Source organism: Mustela nigripes, chromosome 17 (assembly GCF_022355385.1).
Source record: "Mustela nigripes isolate SB6536 chromosome 17, MUSNIG.SB6536, whole genome shotgun sequence".
NCBI lineage: Eukaryota > Metazoa > Chordata > Mammalia > Carnivora > Mustelidae > Mustela > Mustela nigripes.
This window is the reverse complement of record NC_081573.1, coordinates 11,813,825-11,836,929: the sequence shown is the minus strand read 5'-3', so window position 1 is coordinate 11,836,929 and position 23,105 is coordinate 11,813,825. Positions and strand designations below refer to the sequence as shown.

Sequence of the window (23,105 nt, the reverse complement as noted above, 5' to 3'; positions counted from 1 at the left end):
CTGCTTCCCCACCCACTGCCTCTGCCTGCCTCTCTGCCTACTTGTGATCTCTGTCTGTCAAATAAATAAATAAAATATTTTAAAAACCCATACAATGAAAAGAAGAAACAAACCGCAGAGTCAAAACTTGGTATCCCCCTAAAGAACTCTGCTGGCTAAACCTTCAATGAGTCTTGATGCCTTGGTGCCCTCTACCCGCTATTCTTCAGCCTCATCACAAGAAAGAGAAATGGATGATCCTGTCTCTGTAGCAACCCCATTGTCCACAAATTAACTGTAGCTCACCAACTCAAACGTTCCTTAGGCCCAGCTGTGTATGTTAATGATAAGTACCCACACAATCATGGTTTTTCACTTTCAGTATAGTATTCAGTACACTACCTGAAATATTCAACACTTCGTTATAAAACAGGTTTTGTATCAGATGACTCTGCCCACCTGTAAATGAATGTAAGCGTTCTGAGGACAGGTAACCCAGGCGAGGTTATGCTACGATGGTCAGGAGGGCTGGTGTACTAAATGCATTTCTGACCACAGTGTTTTCAACTTGCAGTAGGTTTACAGACATGTAACCCCACAAGTGAGGGAAGATCTGTGTAGGAGTTTGCAAAAGAGAAAGGAAATGTTAATAGAAAAAAATCTTCAAGACAAAAGGACAATGGAAAGGATACAAGTAGAGGTAAACAGACTATACTTCTCATGGGTTTTGTAAAAATTCCTTGTTGAAGCAAAAAACATCATCTGATATGCTCACTGCACAAAGAGGAAATACATAACACAATTATACTGGAGAGTGGGGAATGTGAAGGGGCGGATAAAAGCCAGGTTTCTACATATCAAAGCACTAGGGCGTTGATGCCACAGGCTGTGATAAATTATATGTGTATAAAACAATACCTAAAATGACTACTAAAATACAAAGAGATATTCTCAGAAACACATTTATAGCAAATGAAATTCTAAAAATTAAAGTTAACCCACAGGAAGGCAAAACAAACAAACAAAAAGCCCCCAAAAAACAGAGCAAAAATAAACAGGGAACAAAGAAAGGCCAAACAATAAAATGGCAAACTCAAGCCCTAACATATCAGTAATTATTTAATCTTAAATGGTCTAAATACAGCAATTTAAGAAAGAAATCAGCAGAATGGATAAAGACAAAGCATGACCTGAGTATGTGCTATTCCTGGAAACTCACAAATATAACAACACATGTAAGGTTGAAAATAAAATTATGGAACCATATAAACCCCAAACTGCAAAATATTACCCCCAAAATGCAATAGTGATTATATTAGTATTGGATAAAATATACTCCAAAGAAAATTTACAGGGGCAAAAAGAGACATTACATAATAATAAAGAAGTCAACACACCAAGATGACAGAGCAATCCTACATGTGTGCGCACTGACAACAGAGCTTTGAAACGCTCAAAGCAAAAACTGGTAGAATTTAAAAGGAGAAACAGACAACTCCTGATCATACTTCAGGACTTCAATATCCCCCTCTCAGCTATTGAGGGCAATACCAAACAAAATCAGCAAGGATACAGAAAATCCGAAAACATCCTCAACCAACAAGATCATGTGGATATTTACATAAATTCCATCCAATGACAGTAGAATACACATTCTTTTCAAGCAACTTTATAAACATTCATCAAGACAGACCATATTTGGGGTCATAAAGCAAACCTCAACAAATTTAAACAACTAGATCAAATATAAAACAAACTAGAAGTCATTAACAAAAAGCATGAAATACCCCAAACACTAGGATATTAAACAATACACTTCTAAATACTTTATGGGTTAGAGAAGAAGTTTTGAATAAAGAAGTTTTTAGAACCAAATAAAATGTAGTTAAAATGTATTACAACTTGTGAGGAAAGTGCTCTAAGGAAAATTTATAGAACGTAATGCTTACATCAGAAAAGCAAAAAATCTCAAATCAGTAATCTAAGCATCCATCCCAAGAAACTACAGAGGAAAATACCGCCAAAGCAGATGGAAGAACGGATATAATAAAGGTCAACACAGGTATCAGTGAAATTGGGAACAAAAAGGTAACAGAGAAAAAACAGTGGTATAAAGTGCTGCTTCTTTAAAAAGATCCAAAAAAATGATAAATACCTAAGAAGATTAACAAAGATAAAAAGAAAGTTGATGCATTTCCAATATCAGGAATCTAACAGGAGATATGAGTAGAGATTCTTCCATCATAAACAATATAATAAAGGAATACTTGAAACAAGTAAGAAAATTTAGATGAAATGGAACAATTCCTAAAAATGGACAACTATGAAAATTCATCCAATACTAAACATTCTGAACAGTTCTATACATATTAAATAAAATAAATATATAACTAAAAGCATCCAAAGAAAAATCTCCAGGCATAAATGTTTCACTGGAGAATGCCACCAAACATTAAAAATAAAACCAATTCTATATACTATCTTCCACATAATAAGACTACTCTCAATATAGTTGGGGAGGTCACTATCACTTACAGACCCAAACCAATGATGGTACGAAACAAAAGACAAAAAAACAAAACAAACAAACATGAGTGAAAGAAAAAAATCTATGTATCATTACCACTAATGAAATTGCAGGAAAAGTTCCTCAACATACTAGTATACTGAATACTGTAATAGAATAACAATTATGTTCTAAACCAAGTAGGGCTTATTTCAAGAAACACAAAGTTGATTTCACATTCAAAACTCAAATTAAGTAATACATCCTATCAACAAGTTACAGAAGAAAAAACCACAAGATTATATCAATTGGTAGAGAAAAAGTGTGTGATAAAATTGAACACCGATTCATAATAAGAACAAAAAAACCCCAGCAAATTAGGAATATAGGAAACTTTCTAAACTTGATAAGAAATTTCTATAAAGAAACCTTATACTAACATCATACTTGATGAAAAATTGTATGTTTCCCCCTCATATCAGAAACCAGACAAGAATATCCTTTCTTACTACTACTACTGTTCAACATCATATTGGAAATCCTAGCTAGTACAGCAGATAAGAAAAGAAAATACTAAGTATACATATGGTAGGAAGATAATAAAACTATCTCTTTTGTGGATGATATTTCTATGTTTTCTAACCCCAAGCATCCTATCACAACAAATAAATGGCTACCGTTCACCAAGGGTGCAGGATACCAAAACAACATCCAGATTTTAATTACATTTCTGCATACTACTAAAACTTGTGTGGAAATGGAAAGTTTAAAAATCAATGCCATTTATAATAAAAGGAAAAAAAACACCTTGATATAAACCTTATAAAGTCCATACAGGACCTATCATTGAAATTTATACAACAGTGATGAAGTAAATCAAATGATACTTAAACAGAGTTTGGGTTAAGTATGAACATACTGTGTTCATAATGATGCGAATTCTCAACAACTTGATCTGAAAATTTAACTCAATTTCTATCAAAAGTCAACAGATTTTTTTCATAAAAATAGACAAACTTCTCCAAAACTTTATGTGGAAATTCAAAGTAATTAAGAATGCTAAATCAGTTTTAAATAAAAACAATAAAGAGAAAGAAATCATTTTACACAACTCAAAGATTTACCATCTAATTATAGCCATCAAGTAAACTAATAATACAGGACCAAGAAAAAGTCCAAGTATCAGCTCCTCAAAACCACATGAAGTTTCTTTCTTTCTTTCTTTTTTTTTTTTAAATCAAAGCCTTAAACAGTTTTAACCAGTGCAACAACATGTGCCCATTCATATGTGTGTTCTTATCTCCTCAACAGAAAGGTGTTTGATGGTTCCAGCCTTTGTATTTCTCACAAAGATGAAGCTCCTTAAGAACAGAGACAGTGTTTTAGAACAAAGATGTTCCTGAAGTTTCCAAACCTGCCTTCAATTAACTCTCTTGACACTGGATAGCAAGGAATGTATATACAAGACACATAGCAGTCTGGATCCTTTATCCTTAAAACAAAACCCTCCCCCTGCCAAGTAAACTAAGGATGCCATGACAAAGTGCCAAAGGCTTGGGAAGGAAGTCTGAAAGAAAATGTGTGTTTACAGTTCATTTTCTCTTCTATGTCTCTTTCTTAAAAAAAAAAAGAAAGAAAGAAAGAAAGAAAGAAAGAAAGAAAATTCCTGAGATATTACTGCGGTGTAAAACAAGGAAAAGCATGTAGCTGGAGGTTTTCCTATATGCACATAATCACTGGGTCTGTCCCTGGATGAACTCTCAGATGTAGGATATGGCTCCAGATGGGGTAAATTTCCCGTCTGACTTCTCAGATGACAAATGATATCCTACAACAGAAGGTTTCTCATCGGGAAGGAAACTGAGGGGGTTCTCTTTGGTATGAACGATCAGATTCTGAGTAAGAAGTTTCCTCAGTGGTTACATTCAAGAAGTCTTTCCCCAACAGGAGCTCTTGGAGGTTGACTGAGGACTGCCCGCTCGTGAAGGGTCTTCCCACTTCGGTTACACGGACAGGGTTTCTCCCAGTATGAATCCTCTGATGCTGAGTGAGGGACGAGCTGCGACTGAAGGCTTTTCCACACTCACTGCACTCATAGGGCTTCTCTCCGGTGTGGATGATGGAGTGTCGGATGAGGTTGGTACTCCAGCAGAAGGTTTTGCCACACTCGACACATTCATAGGGCTTCTCTCCACTGTGAATCCGCTGGTGCCTCGTGAGCCCTGACCGGCGGTTGAAGGCCTTCCCGCACTCCGTGCACTCATAGGGCTTCTCTCCAGTGTGGATGCTGAAGTGTCGAATGAGGTCTGCACGATTGCTAAAGGCTTTCCCACATTCTTTGCACTCAAAGGGTTTTTCTCCGGTGTGGGCCCTTTTGTGCAAGATGAAAGTAGAGCAGTGGGTGAAGGCCTTTCCACACTCGCCGCACACATAGGGCTTCTCCCCAGTGTGGATCCGCTGGTGCCTCTTGAGGTACGACCTGTGGTTGAAGGCCTTCCCGCACTCCAGGCACTCAAAGGGCTTCTCCCCAGTGTGGATGACATAGTGGTGAATGAGGGCCGCACTCTCACAGAAGGCTTTCCCACACTCACTGCACTCATAGGGCTTCTCCCCAGTGTGAGTCTGTTGGTGCCACATGAGGTAGGACCTGTGTTTGAAGACCTTGCCACACTCGAAACATTCATAGGGATTCTCGCCACTGTGGATGATATAGTGACGGATGAAACCTGGCCTATCACGGAAGGCTTTCCCACATTCTTTGCACACAAAGGGCTTTTCTCCAGTGTGGCTCCTATTATGCAAGACAAAAGTGGAGCGGTGGGTGAAGGCCTTCCCACATTCATTGCACTTGTAAGGCTTCTCTCCACTGTGGATCCGCTGGTGCTGGGTAAGGTGTGACTTACGGTTGAAGGCCTTCCCGCACTCCATGCACTTATAGGGCTTCTCCCCTGTATGGACCATGTGGTGTTGAAGGAGATAAGTGCTTTTACTAAATGTTTTCCCACACTCGGTACATTCGTAGGGCTTCACTCCAGAGTGAATCCTTTCATGTCGAGCAAGGAGGCGTTTCTTGTTAAAAACTTTCCCACATTCATTGCATTTAAAGATATTTTCTTCTTCCTGAATCACAGGATCTTTACCTGACCCATACGAGTCACGGTCATGGACAGCACCTCCCCGAGGGACAGGCTCCTGTACAATCCCTGAATACACATTATTAGCTGTTCCTATGTTGCCATGTTCAGAGCTTGATTTTCCAGGGAGCTTCTCCTTCTGGGGGTCTATCTCTGGTCTCAAGTGTCCTTCTTGCATTTGCAGTGACCCAACCTGATCCTTAGTTCGGCCCACCTGGGAGTTCCCTGGAACTCCTTGTGTTAATTGTTCCTGGTGGAAGACTCCCTCAGACAGGGCTGGCTCACTAGTGGTTGATTCTGTGGTCTTGGATTTTCCTTTGTCACCTGAAAGAAACCCAATACATAAAAAGGTCCGTTGGTAATGCCAACACAGAAAAAAATGAGCATTTCAGTGAAATGAAGAGAAAAAAACAAAGATGAAAATAGTGTCTCTGGGGGCGCCTGGGTGGCTCAGTGGGTTAAAGCCTCTGCCTTCGGCTCAGGTCATGATCCCAGGGTCCTGGGATCGAGCCCCGTATCAGGTTCTCTGCTCAGCAGGGAGCCTGCTTCCTCCTCTCTCTCTCTCTGCCTACTTGTGATCTGTCAAATAAATAAATAAAACTTAAAAAAAAAAAAAAGAAAATAGTGTTTCTGTCTTGCTACCTCTGAATCCCAGGATAACAATGTCTTTCTTTCTTGATCCTAGGACTGTTGACACCATGAAAGGGAAACCTGGGGGAGTGGCTGGGTTAGAAGACAAAGTGCAAGAGAGGAGACACAGTCGATTCCAGATTGGACATTTATGCAAATAGGTAACTCATTTGGGCCCCTGATAGTTCATGCTTAAGAGATGACTGAGGGCAATGTCTGACCACATGCAATCAGAGGGTTGGTGCTTTGAGCTATAAGATAGCAACTAGGCCTCTGGACAGTCACATAGGAAATAATTCAATCAGCTGTGCTTATGTGAAGACAGTCAATAACTCTGACCCTCAAGTCAGGTGAAATTCCTAGGCTGCCAATACTTTGTGCATGGATTTCTATACATCAATCCCAGAAAGGTAACAAGTCCCTGAGGATACAGTAGGTCATGTATGGAACCCCTCCAAAACCTATTCCTAAAAAACACCTGATACAGACATACTGGACGTGACTTTACAACAACCACATTAAATAAGCTCAAAGAGCTAAAGTAAGATATGGAGATAGTCAAGAAGACTATGTATAAACAAAATGGAAATATCAATAAAGAGCTAGAAACCTAAAAAGAAACCAAACAGAAAAGTATAATAACTGAAATGAAAAATTCACCGCAAGAATTCAAATGAAGATTTCAGTAGGATGAAGACAGAATCAGCATACTTAAATAAAGGAAATGAAAATTCTTGGGGCGCCTGGGTGGCTCAGTAGGTTAAAGCCTCTGCCTTCAGCTCAGGTCATGATCCCAGAGTCCTGGGATTGAGTCCCACATCGGACTCTGCTTGGCAGGGAGCCTGCTTCCCCCACCCCCTGCCTTTCTGCCTACTCGTGATCTTTGTCTGTCAAATAAATAAAGAAAATCTTAAAAAAAAAAAAAGAGAGAAATGAAAATTCGGTCCAAAGAACAGAAGAAAAAAAAAATTTAAGAAAAGTGAACATACTCTAATGGACTTTGTGATATACCACTAAATGAACCAATATAGTTATTGTAGGATTAGTCAGAAAGAAAAAGGTAAAAGAAAGTATTTTATTTTTTTTATTTTTTTTTTTTTAAAGATTTTATTTATTTATTTGACAGAGAGAGATCACAAGTAGGCAGAGAGGCAGGCAGAGAGAGAGGAGGAAGCAGGCTCCCCGCTGAGCAGAGAGCCCGATGCGGGCCTCGATCCCAGGACCCTGAGATCATGACCTGAGCCGAAGGCAGCGGCTTAACCCACTGAGCCACCCAGGCGCCCAAGAAAGTATTTTAATAAGTGGCTGAAAATATCCCAAATTTGATGAAAGAAATCAACAATAAATATCCAAAAAGATCAGTGCACTCCAAGAAAGAAGAACTAAAAGATTCACACCAATAAAACTTACAATCAAACTTTTGAAACCCAAAGATAAACAGAGTATCTTGACAGCAACCTTGATGCTACTTGTCATATATAAGAAATTCTCAATGAGAGGGACGCCTGGGTGGCTCAGTTGGTTAAGCAGCTGCCTTCAGCTCAGGTCATGATGCCAGCATCCTGGGATCGAGTCCCACATCGGGCTCCTTGCTCCGCAGGGAGCCTGCTTCTCCCTCTGACTCTGCCTTCCACTCTGTCTGCCTATGCTCGCTCTCGCTCGCTCTCTCTCTGACAAATAAATAAATAAAATCTTTAAAAAAAAACAAAACAAAACAAAAAAAAAAAAAAAAAGAAATTCTCAATGAGATTATGAGCAGACTTCTCATCAGAAACCTGGGAGGCCAGAAAACAGTGGGTCAATATATTCGAGGGTAAAAGAAAAAAATGTTAAACAAGAATACTATATATGGCAAAAGTGTCCTCTAAGAGGGGGAAATTAAGGGGCATCTGGGTGGCTCAGCTGGTTAAGCATCTGCCTTTGGCTCAGGTCATGATCCCAGGGTCCTGGGATAGAGCCCCGCATCAGGCTCTCTGCTCAGCGGTGAGCCTGCTTCCTACTCTCTCTCTCTCTGCCTGCCGCTCTGCCTACTTGCAATCTCTGTCAAATAAGTAAATGAATAAAATCTTTAAAAATAAAAAAATAAAAGCTAGCGTTACTGTAACTTCGGGCTATAATTCCACATCTAGTTTCTACATAATTCAAAAGACTAATGAATTTAAAAGAGTTATTAGTCTTAAGTCTGCGGCAACACAATATACAAAAATATACTTTTGTGACACGAACAACCAAAACAGTTGAGAACTGAGCTGTAAAGCAGAATTTTGTTTGTTTTTTAAAGATTATTTATTTATTTATTTATTTGACAGACAGAGATCACAAGTAGGCAGAGAGGCAGGCAGAGAGAGAGGGGGAAGCAGGTTCCCCGCTGAGCAGACAGCCCTATGTGGGGCTCGATCCCAGGATCCTGAGATCACGACCCCGAAGGGTCTGCTGAAGGCAGAGGCTTAACCCACTGAGCCACCCAGGTGCCCCTATATTTTAAGATTTTTATTTTTTATTTACTTGACAGAGAGAGAGAGCAAGCAAGAACACACAACTTGGTAGAGTGGCAGACAGTGGGAGAGGAAGAAGCAGGCTCTCCACTGAGTAGGCAGCCTGATGCGGGGCTTGACCCTAAGACCCTGGGATCATGACCTGAGTTGAAGGCAGACACTTAACCAACTGAGCCACCCAGGTGCCCCAGAACATTGTATTGTATTTTATTTTTTTTAAGATTTTATTTATTTATTTGAGAGAGAGACAGTGAGAGAGAGCATGAGCGAGGAGGTCAGAGAGCGAAGCAGACTCCCATGGAGCTGGGAGCCTGATGCGGGACTCGATTCCAGGACTCCGGGATCATGACCTGAGCCGAAGGCAGTCGTCCAACCAACTGAGCCACCCAGGCGTCCCCAGAACATTGTATTTTAATAAAAGATCTAATACAGCAAGAAGCTGCAACAATTGTAAACATGTACTTAAAAACAGGCCATCAAAATATATGGAACAAAAAGTGACACAATGAAGGAAAAGAGAGACAATCCTATAGTAATAGATGGAAACTCCAATATCTCACTCTCAATAATGGAGAGCACAACCAGACAAAATATAAATAAGGAAATAGAGGACTAATGAATATGGAACATTTTCCAGGATAGATCATGTTAACACCAAAATTAGGTCTCAACAGATTTACAAAGATAACATATAAAATATGACTCACTTCTACTGAAAATGAAAACTTAAGATATTAAAACTTACAGGATGCAATGAAAGCAGCATTAACAGGGAGATTTATAGTTATAAATGCTTATGTTAAATAACAAAGAGATGTGAAATCAACAAACTAGTAGACAACTTAAGGATGCAGGAAAAGAACACACTAAAACCACAGTGAAGGGAAGGAGGGAAATAGTAAAGATTAAAAGGAAATGATAAAGAAAATAGAAAAATAGAAACAAAAATCAGGATAATAAAAACTTGGTTCTTTGAAAAGATCAACAAAATTGGCAACCTTTAGCTAGATGAACTAAGAAAAAAAAAGATACTTAAATGACTAAATCAGAAATTGAAGTGGGGACATTACTACTGATTCTGCAGAAATTAAAAAAAATAAGATTATAAGAGACTATTATGAACAACTGTACACCAACAAATTGGGTAACCTAGATAAAACAGACAACTTTCTAGAAACACAAAACCATGAAGACTAAATCAGGAAGAAATACAAAATCTGAATAGACATCTACCTAGTAAGGAGACTGAATTAGTAGTAAAAATATCTCCCAACAAAGAAAAACCTTGGCCCTGATAGTTACACTTATGAATTCCACCAAAGGCTTTAAAAGAAGAACACCAATCCTCTAACTTTTCCAAAATATTGAAGAGGAAGAAACACTTCTCAAATCATGAAGGCCATTAATATCCTCATACCAAAACTAAAGACACTACAGTAAAATTATAGCCTAATATACCTCACAAACATTGATGTAAAAAATCCTCAACAAAATAACAGCAAATTCTGCAGCATATTGAAAGGATCATACACCGTGACCAAGTGGGGTTTACTGCTGCAATGCAAGGGTGGTTTGACATAAGAAAACTGATAAATGTAACAACACATTACTAGAATGAAGGGGAATAGCCATAAAATGATCTCAGTGGACACTGAAAAGCCTTTGAAAATTCAACATCCAGGGGCGCCTGGGTTGCTCAGTGGGTTAAGCCTCTGCCTTCTGCTCAGGTCAGAATCCGAGAGTCCTGGGATCAAGCCCCGCATCAGGCTCTCTGCTCAGCGGGGAGCCTGCTTCCCCTCTCTCTCTGCCTGCCTCTCTGTCTACTGATCTCTGTCTGTCAAATAAATAAATAAATAAAATCTTTTAAAAAAGAAAAGATATTTCATCAAAGACGACATACAAATGGTTAATAAATGCAAGGTGAGAACGCCTGAGTGGCTCAGTTGGTTGAGCAACTGCCTTCAGCTCAGGTCATGATCCTGGAGTCACAGGACCGAGTCCCACATTGGGCTCCCTGCTCCACAGGGAGTTCGCTTCTCCCTCTGACCTTCTCCCCTCTCACTCTCTCTCTCAAATAAATAAAATCTTGGAGTTCGATTGGGAGCGGGAGCGAAGACCGGACTCCAGAGAGCCCTGAGCAGCCCTACAGCCGCCGCTGGCCTAGTTTCCTTCACACCCCAGGAGAAGCTGCCGCGGCCGCAGCTGGCACAGTCCCCTCACCGCAGCCAGGAGCAGTGAGGCCGGAATCCTGCAGCCGCCTGCTGCCCTCGCCCTCCGCGCTGCCCACACCAAGGCCTGCACCACCGGCAGCACCACAAGGAGCGGCGGCCCAGGGGGGCCTCACATCAGCGGCGCCTGCCGGCAGGGACAAAAAGGTCATCACAACAAAGGTTTGGGAATAGTAAAATGGTTCAATGTAAGAAATGGGCATGGTTTCATCAGCAGGAAGGGCACCAAGGAAGACGGATCTGCATCACAGGCTGCCTGAGGGAAGAAGAACTCCAGGAAGGGCCTTAGCAGTGGAGGAGACGGAGAGACTGTGGAGTCAGGTGCTGTGGAGGGAGAGAAGGGTGTGGAGACAGCAAACGCGGAGGGCCCCCCGGGAGTCCAGGGTGAGGCAATAAGTCCGTGACAGACCCGAGCCGTTACACATGCTCTCCGCGTCGCAGGGTCCTCCACGCAGTCACCAGCCAAATGACCAGAGCAGGGAGCATGCGGGAAGGACGCAGGATCGGAAAGTGCTCCCGAAGGCCAGGCCCAACAGCGCCGACCACACCTCAGGCGACGGTTCCCGCCTTGCTCCTGCGGAGACCCTACAGCGCGGATTGCAGTAGGCCAACCCTCCCGAGCAGGGAGAAGGGATGGGAGAAGGAATGGCAGGTGCGGACACCGGGGTGCACCAGAACAAGGTAGTGAGACAGAACATGTATCGGGATTGAAGACCCCGATTCCGCAGGGGTCCTCCTCGTCAAAGACAACCTAGAGAGGATGGCAACGAGGAAGATAAGGAAAATCAAGGAGATGAGACCCAGGGTCAGCAGCCACCTCAACGTCACTACCACCGCAACCTCAGTTACCGACGCAGACACCCAGAAAACCCTAAACCACAAGACGGCAGAGACAAAAGCAGCCGGTCCACTCGCTGAGAATTCGTGGGCGCCCGAGGCTGAGCAGCGTGGGGCTGAGTAAACCCCTGCTTTCTGTCTCTACCAGCACCCGGTTAGTCACCCAACACGAAGAAATGAAGATGACATTCCAGCAATAAGAAATGAACAAGAGAATGGAGCTGAAGACCTTAAGTGCTTGCTTTTTGCCCACTGACCAGATAAACAGAACTACCTGCATTATCTATGCAGCATGGCCTTTTACTGCTTTTACCTAAAGATGTCTCTTTTTCGAAATGACAAATGTGTTTTTTAAGAAAAAAAAAAAAAGCCTCGTTTTTCTCAATATACCTTTAAAGGTTTTAAAATTATTTCATATCTGGTCAAGTTAAGATTTTTAAGAACCTCATTTTTAAATTGTAGTAAAAGTTTACAACTTGATTTTTTCAAAAAAGTCAACAAATGGCAAGCACCCGTTAACAAAGGTCTTACAAAAATAAAATAAAAACCCACAAGGTGTTCAACATCACTTATCATTAGGGAAATGCAAAGGAAACCTACAATGTGGTATCCTCTCATGTCTATTAGGACTGCTATCAAAAAATCAGAAAGAACAAATACTGGCGGATGTAGAGCAATGCCAGCTCTAGGGCACTGTCGTGGGAATGCACAATTACAGAAAGGAAGAAGAAGAAGAAACAGAAAGGAAGCTCCTCAGAAAGTTAAAAATGGAATTCAGAGATGACTCAGCAATTTCATTTTTTGTTATATGCCCAAAGAATTAAAACCAGGTTCTCAAAGATGCTTGTACACCCATGTTCACAGCAGTCTTATTCCACAATAGGTAAAACACGGAAGCAACCCAAGTGTCCGCTGAGGGATGAACAGATGACAAAGTGTGCTATGTGGAGTGTTACCAAGCCTTAAGAAGGAAGGAAATTCTGACACGTGCTATAACACAGATGAAACTTGAGGACATTATGCTAAGTGAAACTGGCCAGTGCCAAAGACACACAAATACTGCATCATTCCACTCATACGAAGTACTTACAGGAGTCAAAATCATAGGCACAGAAGTAAAATTGTGGTTGCAGGGCCTGGAGCAGAGAGATTGGGGATCACTGTATCATGGGTATAGAGTTTCAATTTTACACAATCAAGAGCTTTGGAGATGGATGGTAGAGACAGGTGTACGGGATTATGAATGTGTTTTGTACCACTCAACTGTACAATTAAAAATGGATAAATGTCAAGTTTTATGCTATGAATATTTTAACACACAAAAATAACAAGAATATACATACAATCCCTACAAATCAAAAAGAAAATGCAAACAAGTTAATAGAAAAATAGGTATTTATCATGAAACAACACTCCAAGGAGAAAATACAGACTGACCGAGATCATATGAGCAGGTGCCAAAGGTCCTCCAGGAAGGAAAAGCAAGTGGAGCCCACATGAGATACAGTTTCGTCGACCTGATACCTGAGAGTAGCAGACACCGGGCAGAGTACTGTCAGCGACCGAGGAGCCCTACAGTACCAAGTCCCGGGCAAAGCATGGGCCCAAAGGAACCTCCATGCGGTCCTGGGGCAAGTGTGAACTGGTACGTGTTCTTCAGAACACGTTAGCCAGTGAGCAGGCGAGCCTGCATGGCCTTTAATCCAACATGTCACCCCAGGAGACATCAGAGACACCGCCATCTTGTGCAAGATGACCGACGCAGGACTGCTCCTGGAAGCAGCGCCTATGAGAGTCAGAACATGTGAGTAACGGAGCGCAGAGTGGGTGAACACGCTGAGAGACAGGAACTTTCTTACTACTTTTCTTCAACTGTGAGGATTTGAGCCCATTTGTATGGTGAGTCGAAAAAAAGTGAAGTCACATTACACAACAAGCAGAATATGAATGAAGAAAACAGTTTCCTGCAAAGGTGTGCTCTAGACTCTTGACTCAGAACTGGCCAGGGCCAAGGGCAAGACCTCTCCCGCTCGATGGTAGGGGAAGCTGCAGATCCCGGAGCCTGAACGAGTGCGGTAGGGTTGAGGATCAAGCAATGGAGGAGGCGGACCTGACTTTCAACGCCAAGACCCGCTGAGACATCATGGCTGGGGCAGTGGGAAACCCTGGAAGTGAGTCCGAGCCCCTGAGGTAACTCATGCAGAACACAGAGTTGACCAGGGGCCCAGCAGATGCAGAGGCCGGTTACGAGGCTAGCAGCAACCCCCAGAGAAAAGACAATGGGAGCGTGCACTGAGCCTGGGGACTGGTCTGAGGGAGGCGGTACAAGTGATGGATTCGGGAGATGGAGAAGATGTAAAATGCATGGGACATAGGCATGGCTGGATGTGGGGCTGGTGGGGGGAGGGGTTGGGGGTGTGAAGAACTCTCGTAGGCTGTCTCCAGTCTCTAACCTGCTTGGGTGGCAGGACCATTCCCTGAAACTTGGGAGGTGGGAGGAGTCAGCGACCTTCTGGGCCCCTTGGCAAGAATGCTGACTTCGGGTCAAAGGGCTCCGTGGCATCCAAAGCAGCTGAGAAGCCAGAACAAGAAGCTTCCCCAGGGAACCAGGGCCAGCGGTCTCCTGCTGGTCTCAAGCCTGGAGGGTCCCCCACCTGCCCACACCTTGGCTCATACCTGCATCAGTGCTCTGAGACAGGTGTCCCTTTAGCATCCACAGCTCCTGCCCGTGCTCCAGCTGGTAGATCAGCTCAGGTCTAGGAACAGGAAACCCTGTTCACAGAGAAAGAAAGAAGATGCTAGGGTTTGTGTGAAAAGAAAGAAAATCCCTCCATCTAGTCTGTAAACAAGACCTTGGAATAAAACCAGCTCCCATGCACACAGAATGCTACGTTGCAAACCTGCGAGCGGAAGGCATGCCATGCTGCCGGGCAGTTTTCTTCCTCATGGAAAGTAAAAAACCAATATATAGAGTCATAAATATCATAGTATAAATACAAACTGTAATCATAAATAAATAAAATCATAAAGGACTGTGTCAAACAAATGCCTTATAGCATTTCAAAATTGAAATGAATTACAATTTACACATTTAAAATATTGATGTATTTATTCAAAACTAGGCATTTGGCTTCAATGATCTAGCTCTTCTTCTAGACCCTAAGCACGGTTTTGTACGCTTCTTTCTATACACCACAGACAAAACGAGGATTCTGTCATAGGACTTCCTCCCGGCATCCTTGGCAAGTACACGCTGCAATCAGCACCACTTTGTAGATGAAGAAACCAAGGCTCAGGCAGATAATGGGATGTGCCAAAGAGCACAGAGCTGGTGACTGGCTGAGCCAAAATGGAAACCCGGCTCTAGCCGTACCTGCTCTCTATGCTGTTTGACCACAAAGCTGCACACCATCGTTCCAGATGTGCTGAGTCCAGGCAAAAGGATGATAACGATCACGATGAGAGAAACAGAACTGGCAGTGAGATTTTCAGCTGCTAACATGCACATGAGCTGGTCACACCACGTACTGTTCTGAATCCTGTTCACAAGTGACCCATTGATCCGGGCTACAGTCCAGGAAGTAAAAACTAAAGTATGTATCACCCCAGCTTACCATCGAGCACACCGAAGCACAGACAGGTTTAGTAACTTGTCTGCAGCCACAGTTTTTAAGGAGCAGCCTAGGACTGAACATCAGGAATCTGGCTCTAGAACTTTGTCTCCTAAACATGACACTAAGGAGGAAAAGGCAAGCACCTCTGTGTGTGGCCAGCAGCCTCAGACCAAGTGGAGGGTGGTGGCGAAGCAGGGCCATGAGTATGAAGATTCATCCTCAGACCAGAGGAGTCTGGGGAGGGACAGACTTAAGGACTCTAGACTTCAGCATTTCTTAACTACTAAGAAATAATAAAATTGAGACTCCTACATTTAGAGATATGGTCACAGACCATTTACAGAAACATCAAATATTGCACACTGTCAAAAGCATTAAACATAAAAAGGATTGCTACTACAAAGAAAAAAAAAAAAACACCAGAGAATAGCTTCATGAAATGAAATACGTTCCACACTGAGTAAATTAAGCTGTGTCGGGGACTCACTACAGTGGCCGAGGTTTCCTGATCTCCTGAGCACCGGGATGCCATGAGATTATATGGGGGAGCAGGAAGCGTGCCTGGGGCCGTGCTCCAAGGACCTGAGCAGGCTGTAGCTATTATTAACTACTTTTCCTAAAAGTGACTCACTCTTTATTTTTCCTAGATTCCTTCAACAACGGAATCTGTATCACTGTAGTAGGTGGGAAATCGGCATCATTAGCCTTGATGGGAGGTCACCCTGAAGACTCAGCAAAGAAATCAAAACAATCTTAATCCCCAGTAAGCTCATGAAAGGCAAATTAGCAACAATTAGGGGGTGAGGCGTTAAAATTCAACACTAAACCCAAATTTATCCTTAGCAACAATCAGAAGACAGGGAAGAGCAGAAATAATGCAAAGATGATGTCAGGGTGTCCCTCCATGCCAGCTGCTGATGTGTCCATTAGTCCCTGAAACAGGGTTTCTCAACCGCCATACAACTGACATGTAAGTCACGGTAATTCTTTGCTGGGAAGATAGGGAGGAAACTCCTGTGCATTGTAAGGATGTCCGGCAGCATTCCAGGTCTCTGCCCACTCAGTGCCTGTCCCACCTCCATCCCACCTGGGACAACCAAAAATGTCTCCAGACACTGCCCAGTGTCCTGGAGGGATGACATTGTCCCTGAATGAGAACCACAGGCATAGCGGGTTATAACCAGGAAGACGAGAGAATGTGAGGTGGAGAGAGGATCCTCCGTGAGAGCTGCCGGTCAGGACACAGATGGAAGGTGGGGACTATGCGCGGGAAGGGGCGACTGTGTGAGAGGCTGAAATGCCCCAGACACGACAGCCAGCGGAGTGAGCTCCAGCTGAGTGAGCTCCGGGAAAGCACTGAAGGTGAGGGGTGAGGTCAGCAGGAGGAGAGCGTGGACTTTTATTCTGAAACATTTGTTACGAAATATTTAATCTATCTGGCTGTTCTAGTTTTGCTTTTTCTCTTCTCACTGGCAGACGTAATTCCAGTTCTCCAAGAACAGACACGTCTCATCCTCAGCTCTGGATTTATAGTTCCCCTTTCCCTCAAATTGAACAGCCTGTGCTGATTCTACCCAAGGAGAGAAACACCGAAGCTGGTGCTTCTCAACCGCAGCACCCGGGACGCAGCAGGCGGCACAATTCGTCACTGAGCGGGCGCTGTCTCATCCATCAGAGAGGGTTACGGCCATCTCCGGACTCGAACCCTAGATGCCAGTCCCAGCTGCACCCACGGCAGGACAACCCAGAGGGCACGCAAACATTGCCAAATGTCTCCTGGGGGCACAACTGCCAGCTGCCGAGGAGCATTACTCTAACGTCTCTCGACCCGGCAGAGGATGCTGCTGGCCTGGCCCTTGAACCTCGGGACCATCACGGAGGCACAAACACAGAGAAGCCCCATAACTGGGACCATGTCCTTTGGGACAGTATCTGTCCGCACTGAAGGCAAAGGCCTCCCAGGGGCCTGCCTGACTCACTCCCTCCTTGGAGAACATCCCATCACTCACAGGCCTGCTAAGGACTCTTGAGTCAATCAGGCTCGTGCAGTCAGCTCCCCCTCTGGAATGTGAAATCAGAATCTCGGATGGAGGCCAGTCTGTGCTGGGCACTGGGGTGACAGGTCCAGAGAAGTACTGGCTCCGGTGGCCGTTCCTGCCTCAAGAACACCCCACACGGCCCGGCAGCAGACAGACAAAGAGGAACAGTATAAGCACGCCAAGATGCGGAGATGAGGCATCTGGGGGCCGGAGAGAGCAGGGACCGGTGGCCAGTCCTGTCACTACCTGATGAGGCAAAAAAAAAAAAAAAAAAAAACCTTCTTGCATACAGAGACAATAACAGAGAGAGCCAGAGAGAGAAGCCAGGACAAGAGACCAGAAGCCACGGCATCATCGTCGTGGTTCCCAGTTCCTCTACCAGAGCCTCACGGGACCAGCTGGAAATCCTCCCCTTGGGTTCTGCAGAACACCCCCCTTTCCTTCCACGGTTTTCTAGGAGCCAAAGAGGAACTGTTTCTTGCCCAAACAGACACAGGAGAGCAGGTCCAAAGAGATTAACCTAGAAAATGGCTGAAGCTGCAGGGAGGAGGGTCACGGGGAGGGCTCCAGAGATCTTCTTGACCAGCCAGGCCTGGAGCCAGAGGGTGCTCTGACAAGGAGGCAGCAGCTGTCCCCATGGTGGAGTGGGGAGGACTTACCCAGAGACACCAGAAGTCCACAGTTTTCCAGCATCACCTCCTGGTACAGGGTCCTCTGGGCCGGGTCCAACTGCCCCCACTCCTCCTGGGTAAAAGTCACGGCCACATCATCAAAGGTCACAGATATCTGCAAAGTCAAAGAGAGAGAGTAGCGTTGGCCTTGGGGCTGCTGGATGGGATCAGAGCTCATCCCTACATCCCTGGTAAAGATGCAGAGTGATCAAGGCTCCGATCACCCAGTACCTCCTGAGGGCCAAGCTCTGTGCTGGGCTCGAGGGGGAGGTGGGCCCTGCTCTGGATGTGCTCCAGTAGTGTAAGGGAGAAGCCTCCTCCGTGGGAGGCCCTGGAAGGTCACACAGACAATGAAAATGACTCAAGGACTGGGAGATGCAGACAGCAAGGGCTCTAGGACGTCAGAGGAAGTAGCGAGCATGGTAATAACAGTGTCAGTAACAACAACAGTACCTGAGCCTCACTGGCCCTGCTAGCTGCCTGCCTCATGCTGAGGGCTTCGCATCCTAGGTAAATGGACTACGAGTCCCCAGCTCTTAAGTCATCTTGAGTTTCCACCAGTGTTGTCTAGTTGTTCGAGTGTTGACTTGAAAACACTTCATAAGGAGTTTGCCTTGTTAACGTTACTCCACCATTTTCTAGTTTCCTCAATGTTAAATATCCAACATGTGCAGGACCATATCCTACACACCACAAGTTAGATATAAAGAACTCAGCTACTCCACTGCCCGATGGACAGCCCCACTACTGCACATCTGTCATTTAAATGCTCCAAACCACTGGCTCATGTTTTTTTTTTTTTTTTTTTTTAAAGATTTTTTTTTTTTATTTGACAGAGAGAGATCACAAGTAGGCAGAGAGGCAGGCAGAGAGAGAGAGAGGAGGAAACAGGCTCCCCGCTGAGCAGAGAGCCCGATGCGGGACTCGATCCCAGGACCCTGAGATCATGACCTGAGCCGAAGGCAGCGGCTTAACCCACTGAGCCACCCAGGTGCCCCATGGCTCATGGTTTTTAATGTGCACTTTCAGTACCCACATCTCTGTGCATTGCAGCTTTGTCCCCTCTATCAGTGCTCTCAAATTAATATTTCAATTATACACCTGGACATTCCTAATTAATTGGTTCATACATAGGAACCCTGAAGTATTACTTAGCTCTGGTGCTGGATAAAGTCACATCACCAGGCACATCTTGGACATTTAGATAAACACAGAAAAGTCAACTAGGGCCTCCACATTGACAACCAAATGATATATGTCTAAATTATGGAAACTCTCTGACATGCACTCCCCTAGCATCATATATGTGCTTGGTTAGGGGTACAGATATGCATTTTTTCTGATCCGTCTTGAGCTGAAAATTGGGGAAGAATTAGCAAGGATCAGTTATTAATCAAAGCTTGGCTACCTGGGGCCGAGTCTTAGAGAAGTCATGGTCTAGCTTCCTGGGTGTCACTTAGGGTTAGGAATCGGGCTTCTGGCCAAGAATGACAGAGCGGACTGGTTCCCAGGTTGCTAAGAGTAGAGGAGGGATTCAATTCCTGTGCAGGAGCTGCACGTCTGGGGTCAGAGTCACTTTTAAATACGGTGTGCCCATTGTCGGGCCACCTGCACATTCAGTCCCTCTCCGTGTATTCTAAGACTGGAGATGAAGAAAGTGACAACCTTCTCCACTCGTCTGACACACACACATCAAAGAGAAACCGAGTACCCCCTCGCTCCAGGCTGCCCAGGAGCCCTCTCCGCAGCAGCGAGGCAGCAATGCCCCAGACATCGTCCACTCACCCGCGCAGGGTCCATCCATGCTGCCGCCATCATGGGACCCTGTGCACGGAGCGGGGCCCGGACCGGCAGCGATGCAGGCGGGTCCCGCCGGCTCAGCCGACTGCCACCTCTCCCCTGCCCCGGGAGGTGTGACCGCGGCTGACGTTCCGACTCCCCGGACGCCGGGTGGCTCACGGCTCCTTCAAAGGTGCGGGGCTGAGCGGAAGCCGTCTCTCTGCTCTTCTTGGAAGAGCTTCACTGGAGGCGGCCACAGAACAGCGACGCCCTCCCCACAGCTGGCGTGGACGGAACCGTCGCACACGAATGACGTAGGACCAGGAGCCCGGAAGCCCCGCTGCCAAGGGAGCGGACGCCAGTGCACAGCCTTCTGGGAAGTGTAGTTAGGGCTCTATAAAGTGCCCCGGAAGAACCTGTTCTGGAGCGGGTCCTCCTGGTCCTAACTTACCAGACCCGGAGCTTGTCGTCACACCCCCCTCTTCACGGCGAACACAACGCGAGGGGACAGAGGAGGAAAGGCGAGGCCGTCTCTGTCCCGCCCGGGGAAGGCGAGGCTCGGTGGCGGGGACCTCCGCCCGCGATCAGGACGCTTGGTCACCAGGCCCTTGGGTCGGCTGGTGACTACCCCCGGGCGCCTCACCTCCCGGAGATGCCCCTGGACGGAAGACGGATGCTTGAGCGGTGACGACACCGCCGGGGTTGGGACGCCGGAAGCCCCCCTCCGACGCGGCCCCCTCTGAGGGGCCTCTTGTGGGCCGGCGCCACGCGCTTCGGCGCCTTGACACGGGGATCGGGCCTGGGAGCCAGAGGGGCCGCGTGCGAGCCCTGGGGCTGGGGAGGCCGCCCGTGACCTAGGCTGGAGCCCGGCGCTGTGGAGTGTCTGTCCCACGCGGCACCTCGCCCTGCGTCTAAACGCCAGCGGAGGGTTGTGCGTGGACGTGGAGTACGGGAGTGGTCGGCCGCCGCCGCCGCCTCGAGTCTCCGCCAGGGCGAGAGTAGCTGGAGACGCGAACGGACCGGGGCGAAGCCAGAGCTAGCCTGGCGCTTAGGGGGTGCAGATGAGAAACCCACAAAACCGTGTTAGATGCTAACATTCTTTTCAGAGTTATATTAGGCAAAATCTTACATGTCGCCATCAGGGACTTCTATAGTTTTCTTCTCGTGACTATGAGAGTGAGAGAATAACGCCTCACTTGGAAGGAGTTGAGAAGACATACGGTCGTGAAGAATGGAAACTGTGCAGAAGATATCAAGAGATTTAAGTTTATGGACTATTACTCATCCATGAGAAGGAATGAAACGGTGCCATTTGTAACGACATGGATGGAGCTAAAGTGTATTATTCTAAGCAAAATAAGTCAGAGAAAGACAAATACCATATGATTTCACTCAGATGTGGGATTTAAGAACCAAAACAAACAATCAGGGAGGGAAAAAAAGAGGAAAACTAAGAAACGCTATTAACTATAAAGAACAAACTGACTGATGGTTGCCAGAGGAGAGGTGAGTGGGGGAGACGTTCAGTAGGTGATGAAGATGAACAAGTGCACTTTAAAAAAAAATATTTATTTATTTATTTATTTATTTATTTATTTGAGAGAGAGAGCGAGAGCATGAGAGGGGGGAAAGTCAGAGGGAGAAGCAGCCCTCTGCATAGCACGGAGACCACTGTGGAACTCAATCCCGGGACTCCGGGATCATGGCCTGAGCAGAAGGCAGCCGCTCAAACAACTGAACCAGGTGCCCAGGAGTGCACTTTGGATGAGCATTGTGTTGTGTATGGAAGTGTTGAATCACTATATTGTACACCTGAAACTAATATTACACTGTATGTTAGTTGTAATATAAATAAAAACAAAAAATTTTTCAAAGTAGAGAAGAGCATAATGACTGAATCAAGGATTAAGATGCAGTTGATTTCCTAGAAGATGCTTTTTATAAAAGGAGGTTGTGGAGAAGTGTGGCTTAATTAGCACAAAAGGCATAGTGTGATCCATCATTGGGCATAGTAATTTGACCAAATTGGAAAAGGTATTCTTCTTTTCACATGTGGTTGACACCATTAAATTAAATGGTTTGAGGGTAGGGTGTACATCAGGTACCAAAGTTAAGATTTTTATATTCTGTGTCCTGGGTGGCAGAATGTCCAGAGTAAGTGGTGAGAAAAACTATGTAGCTATTGGAGACTTTGAAATCCCTACTGTAGAGCATGTCTGAGAGTTTTCACAATTTATACACGTCACCTGGTAGTCAATGTGGAAGCCCTCATTGACTTTTCTCTGCTTAATCCCCAAATATGTGCCCAGTAACGTGTTTATCTAGTACCAGAACTGAATAGTCTTGCAGGGTTCCTATGTACAAACCAGTGAGTTTATTAGGAATTTCCAGGTGTTTAATTGAAATACTGATTTGAGAGCACTGACAAGACAAAGCTAGAAAGCACAAAATATGGGCACTGGAGGTACAGATGAAAAACCGTGAACTGACATCCTGGAGCATTTAGATGACAGATCTGCGGTAGTGAGGCTGTCCGTCCGCGAGTGGAGTGGAGTGGCTGAGTTACTTCGGTTTATTTAGTGGGTCTGGTCACATGCAGAGACGTGGTCCTGCAAGTGCTCGACATTTCACATTGAGGAACCCATGTAGAATATGGTGAAGGGAGTGACACATACTTCATATAAAGTATTTTTAAGTCAGGAGACACAGTGGTAAAAGCAATGACTGCGATGAGCAGAGAACATGCTTAAGCTCCCAATTGTGTTTATTCTGGTGCAGTCAACTTATGGATGGAGGGAGTAGCTGACACACGAGGCTATAACAGGATTCAGGGAAAAGCTGGAAGAGAGTTCCCTAAATTGCTGCAAGTGGAGGAGGTATTTTCAGAAGATGCGATGTTACATTCATTATTAGGCATGATTTACTTGGTGCAGTCAGAATATGACACATGACAGAGGTGCCAGTGAATTCATTGAGAATTGAGTGGCACTGATGTACAGTGAAACATTTTGTCTCAGAGATGGTAGCATGCTGGAGGTGAGTATGAAGAGGGTGGGCCTCTGGGCTGATCAGTCCTGGCTTACAAATGGCATACTCATGAGAACATGGGGAATAGTAGACAGAGTCTAGAAGCAAACGTGACAGGTGGTAGGTTGTACACCACCAGAGTGGTTATCTGCACAAGGCAGTTACT

General features: G+C 45.0%; 1 protein-coding gene and 1 pseudogene across 2 annotated transcripts; one reads left to right on the top strand and one right to left on the bottom strand.

The window, feature by feature from the left end:
- Positions 1–925: 925 nt before the first annotated feature.
- On the bottom strand, positions 926–21,753 carry ZNF805 (zinc finger protein 805). Of its 2 annotated transcripts, none has more exons than XM_059383184.1 (4): positions 20,364–21,753; positions 18,122–18,248; positions 14,486–14,581; positions 926–5,943 (listed from the first exon to the last, which is right to left on the bottom strand). In XM_059383184.1, the coding sequence occupies exons 2-4, from the start codon at positions 18,153–18,155 to the stop codon at positions 4,331–4,333; spliced, it is 1,743 nt and encodes a 580-aa protein (XP_059239167.1). In that variant the 5' UTR covers positions 18,156–18,248; positions 20,364–21,753; the 3' UTR covers positions 926–4,330. The 2 variants fall into 2 exon arrangements, with proteins under 2 accessions (XP_059239167.1, XP_059239166.1); XM_059383183.1 differs by lacking the exon at positions 20,364–21,753 and adding an exon at positions 19,919–20,213.
- Positions 10,647–11,933, top strand: LOC132005784 (Y-box-binding protein 1-like; annotated as a pseudogene).
- Positions 21,754–23,105: the final 1,352 nt, after the last annotated feature.

Bases quoted from the DNA above. Each gene is read 5' to 3' on its own strand.
- ZNF805 (XM_059383183.1), bottom strand. From the start codon at position 19,951: ATGATGGCGGCAGCATGGATGGACCCTGCGCGG. The intron at 14,582-18,121 runs GTAAGTCCTCCC...CTCTGTGAACAG, and splicing joins TGGACTTCTGGTGTCTCTGG to GGTTTCCTGTTCCTAGACCT. The intron at 5,944-14,485 runs GTATGAGCCAAG...GGTTTCTTTCAG, and splicing joins GTCTCAGAGCACTGATGCAG to GTGACAAAGGAAAATCCAAG.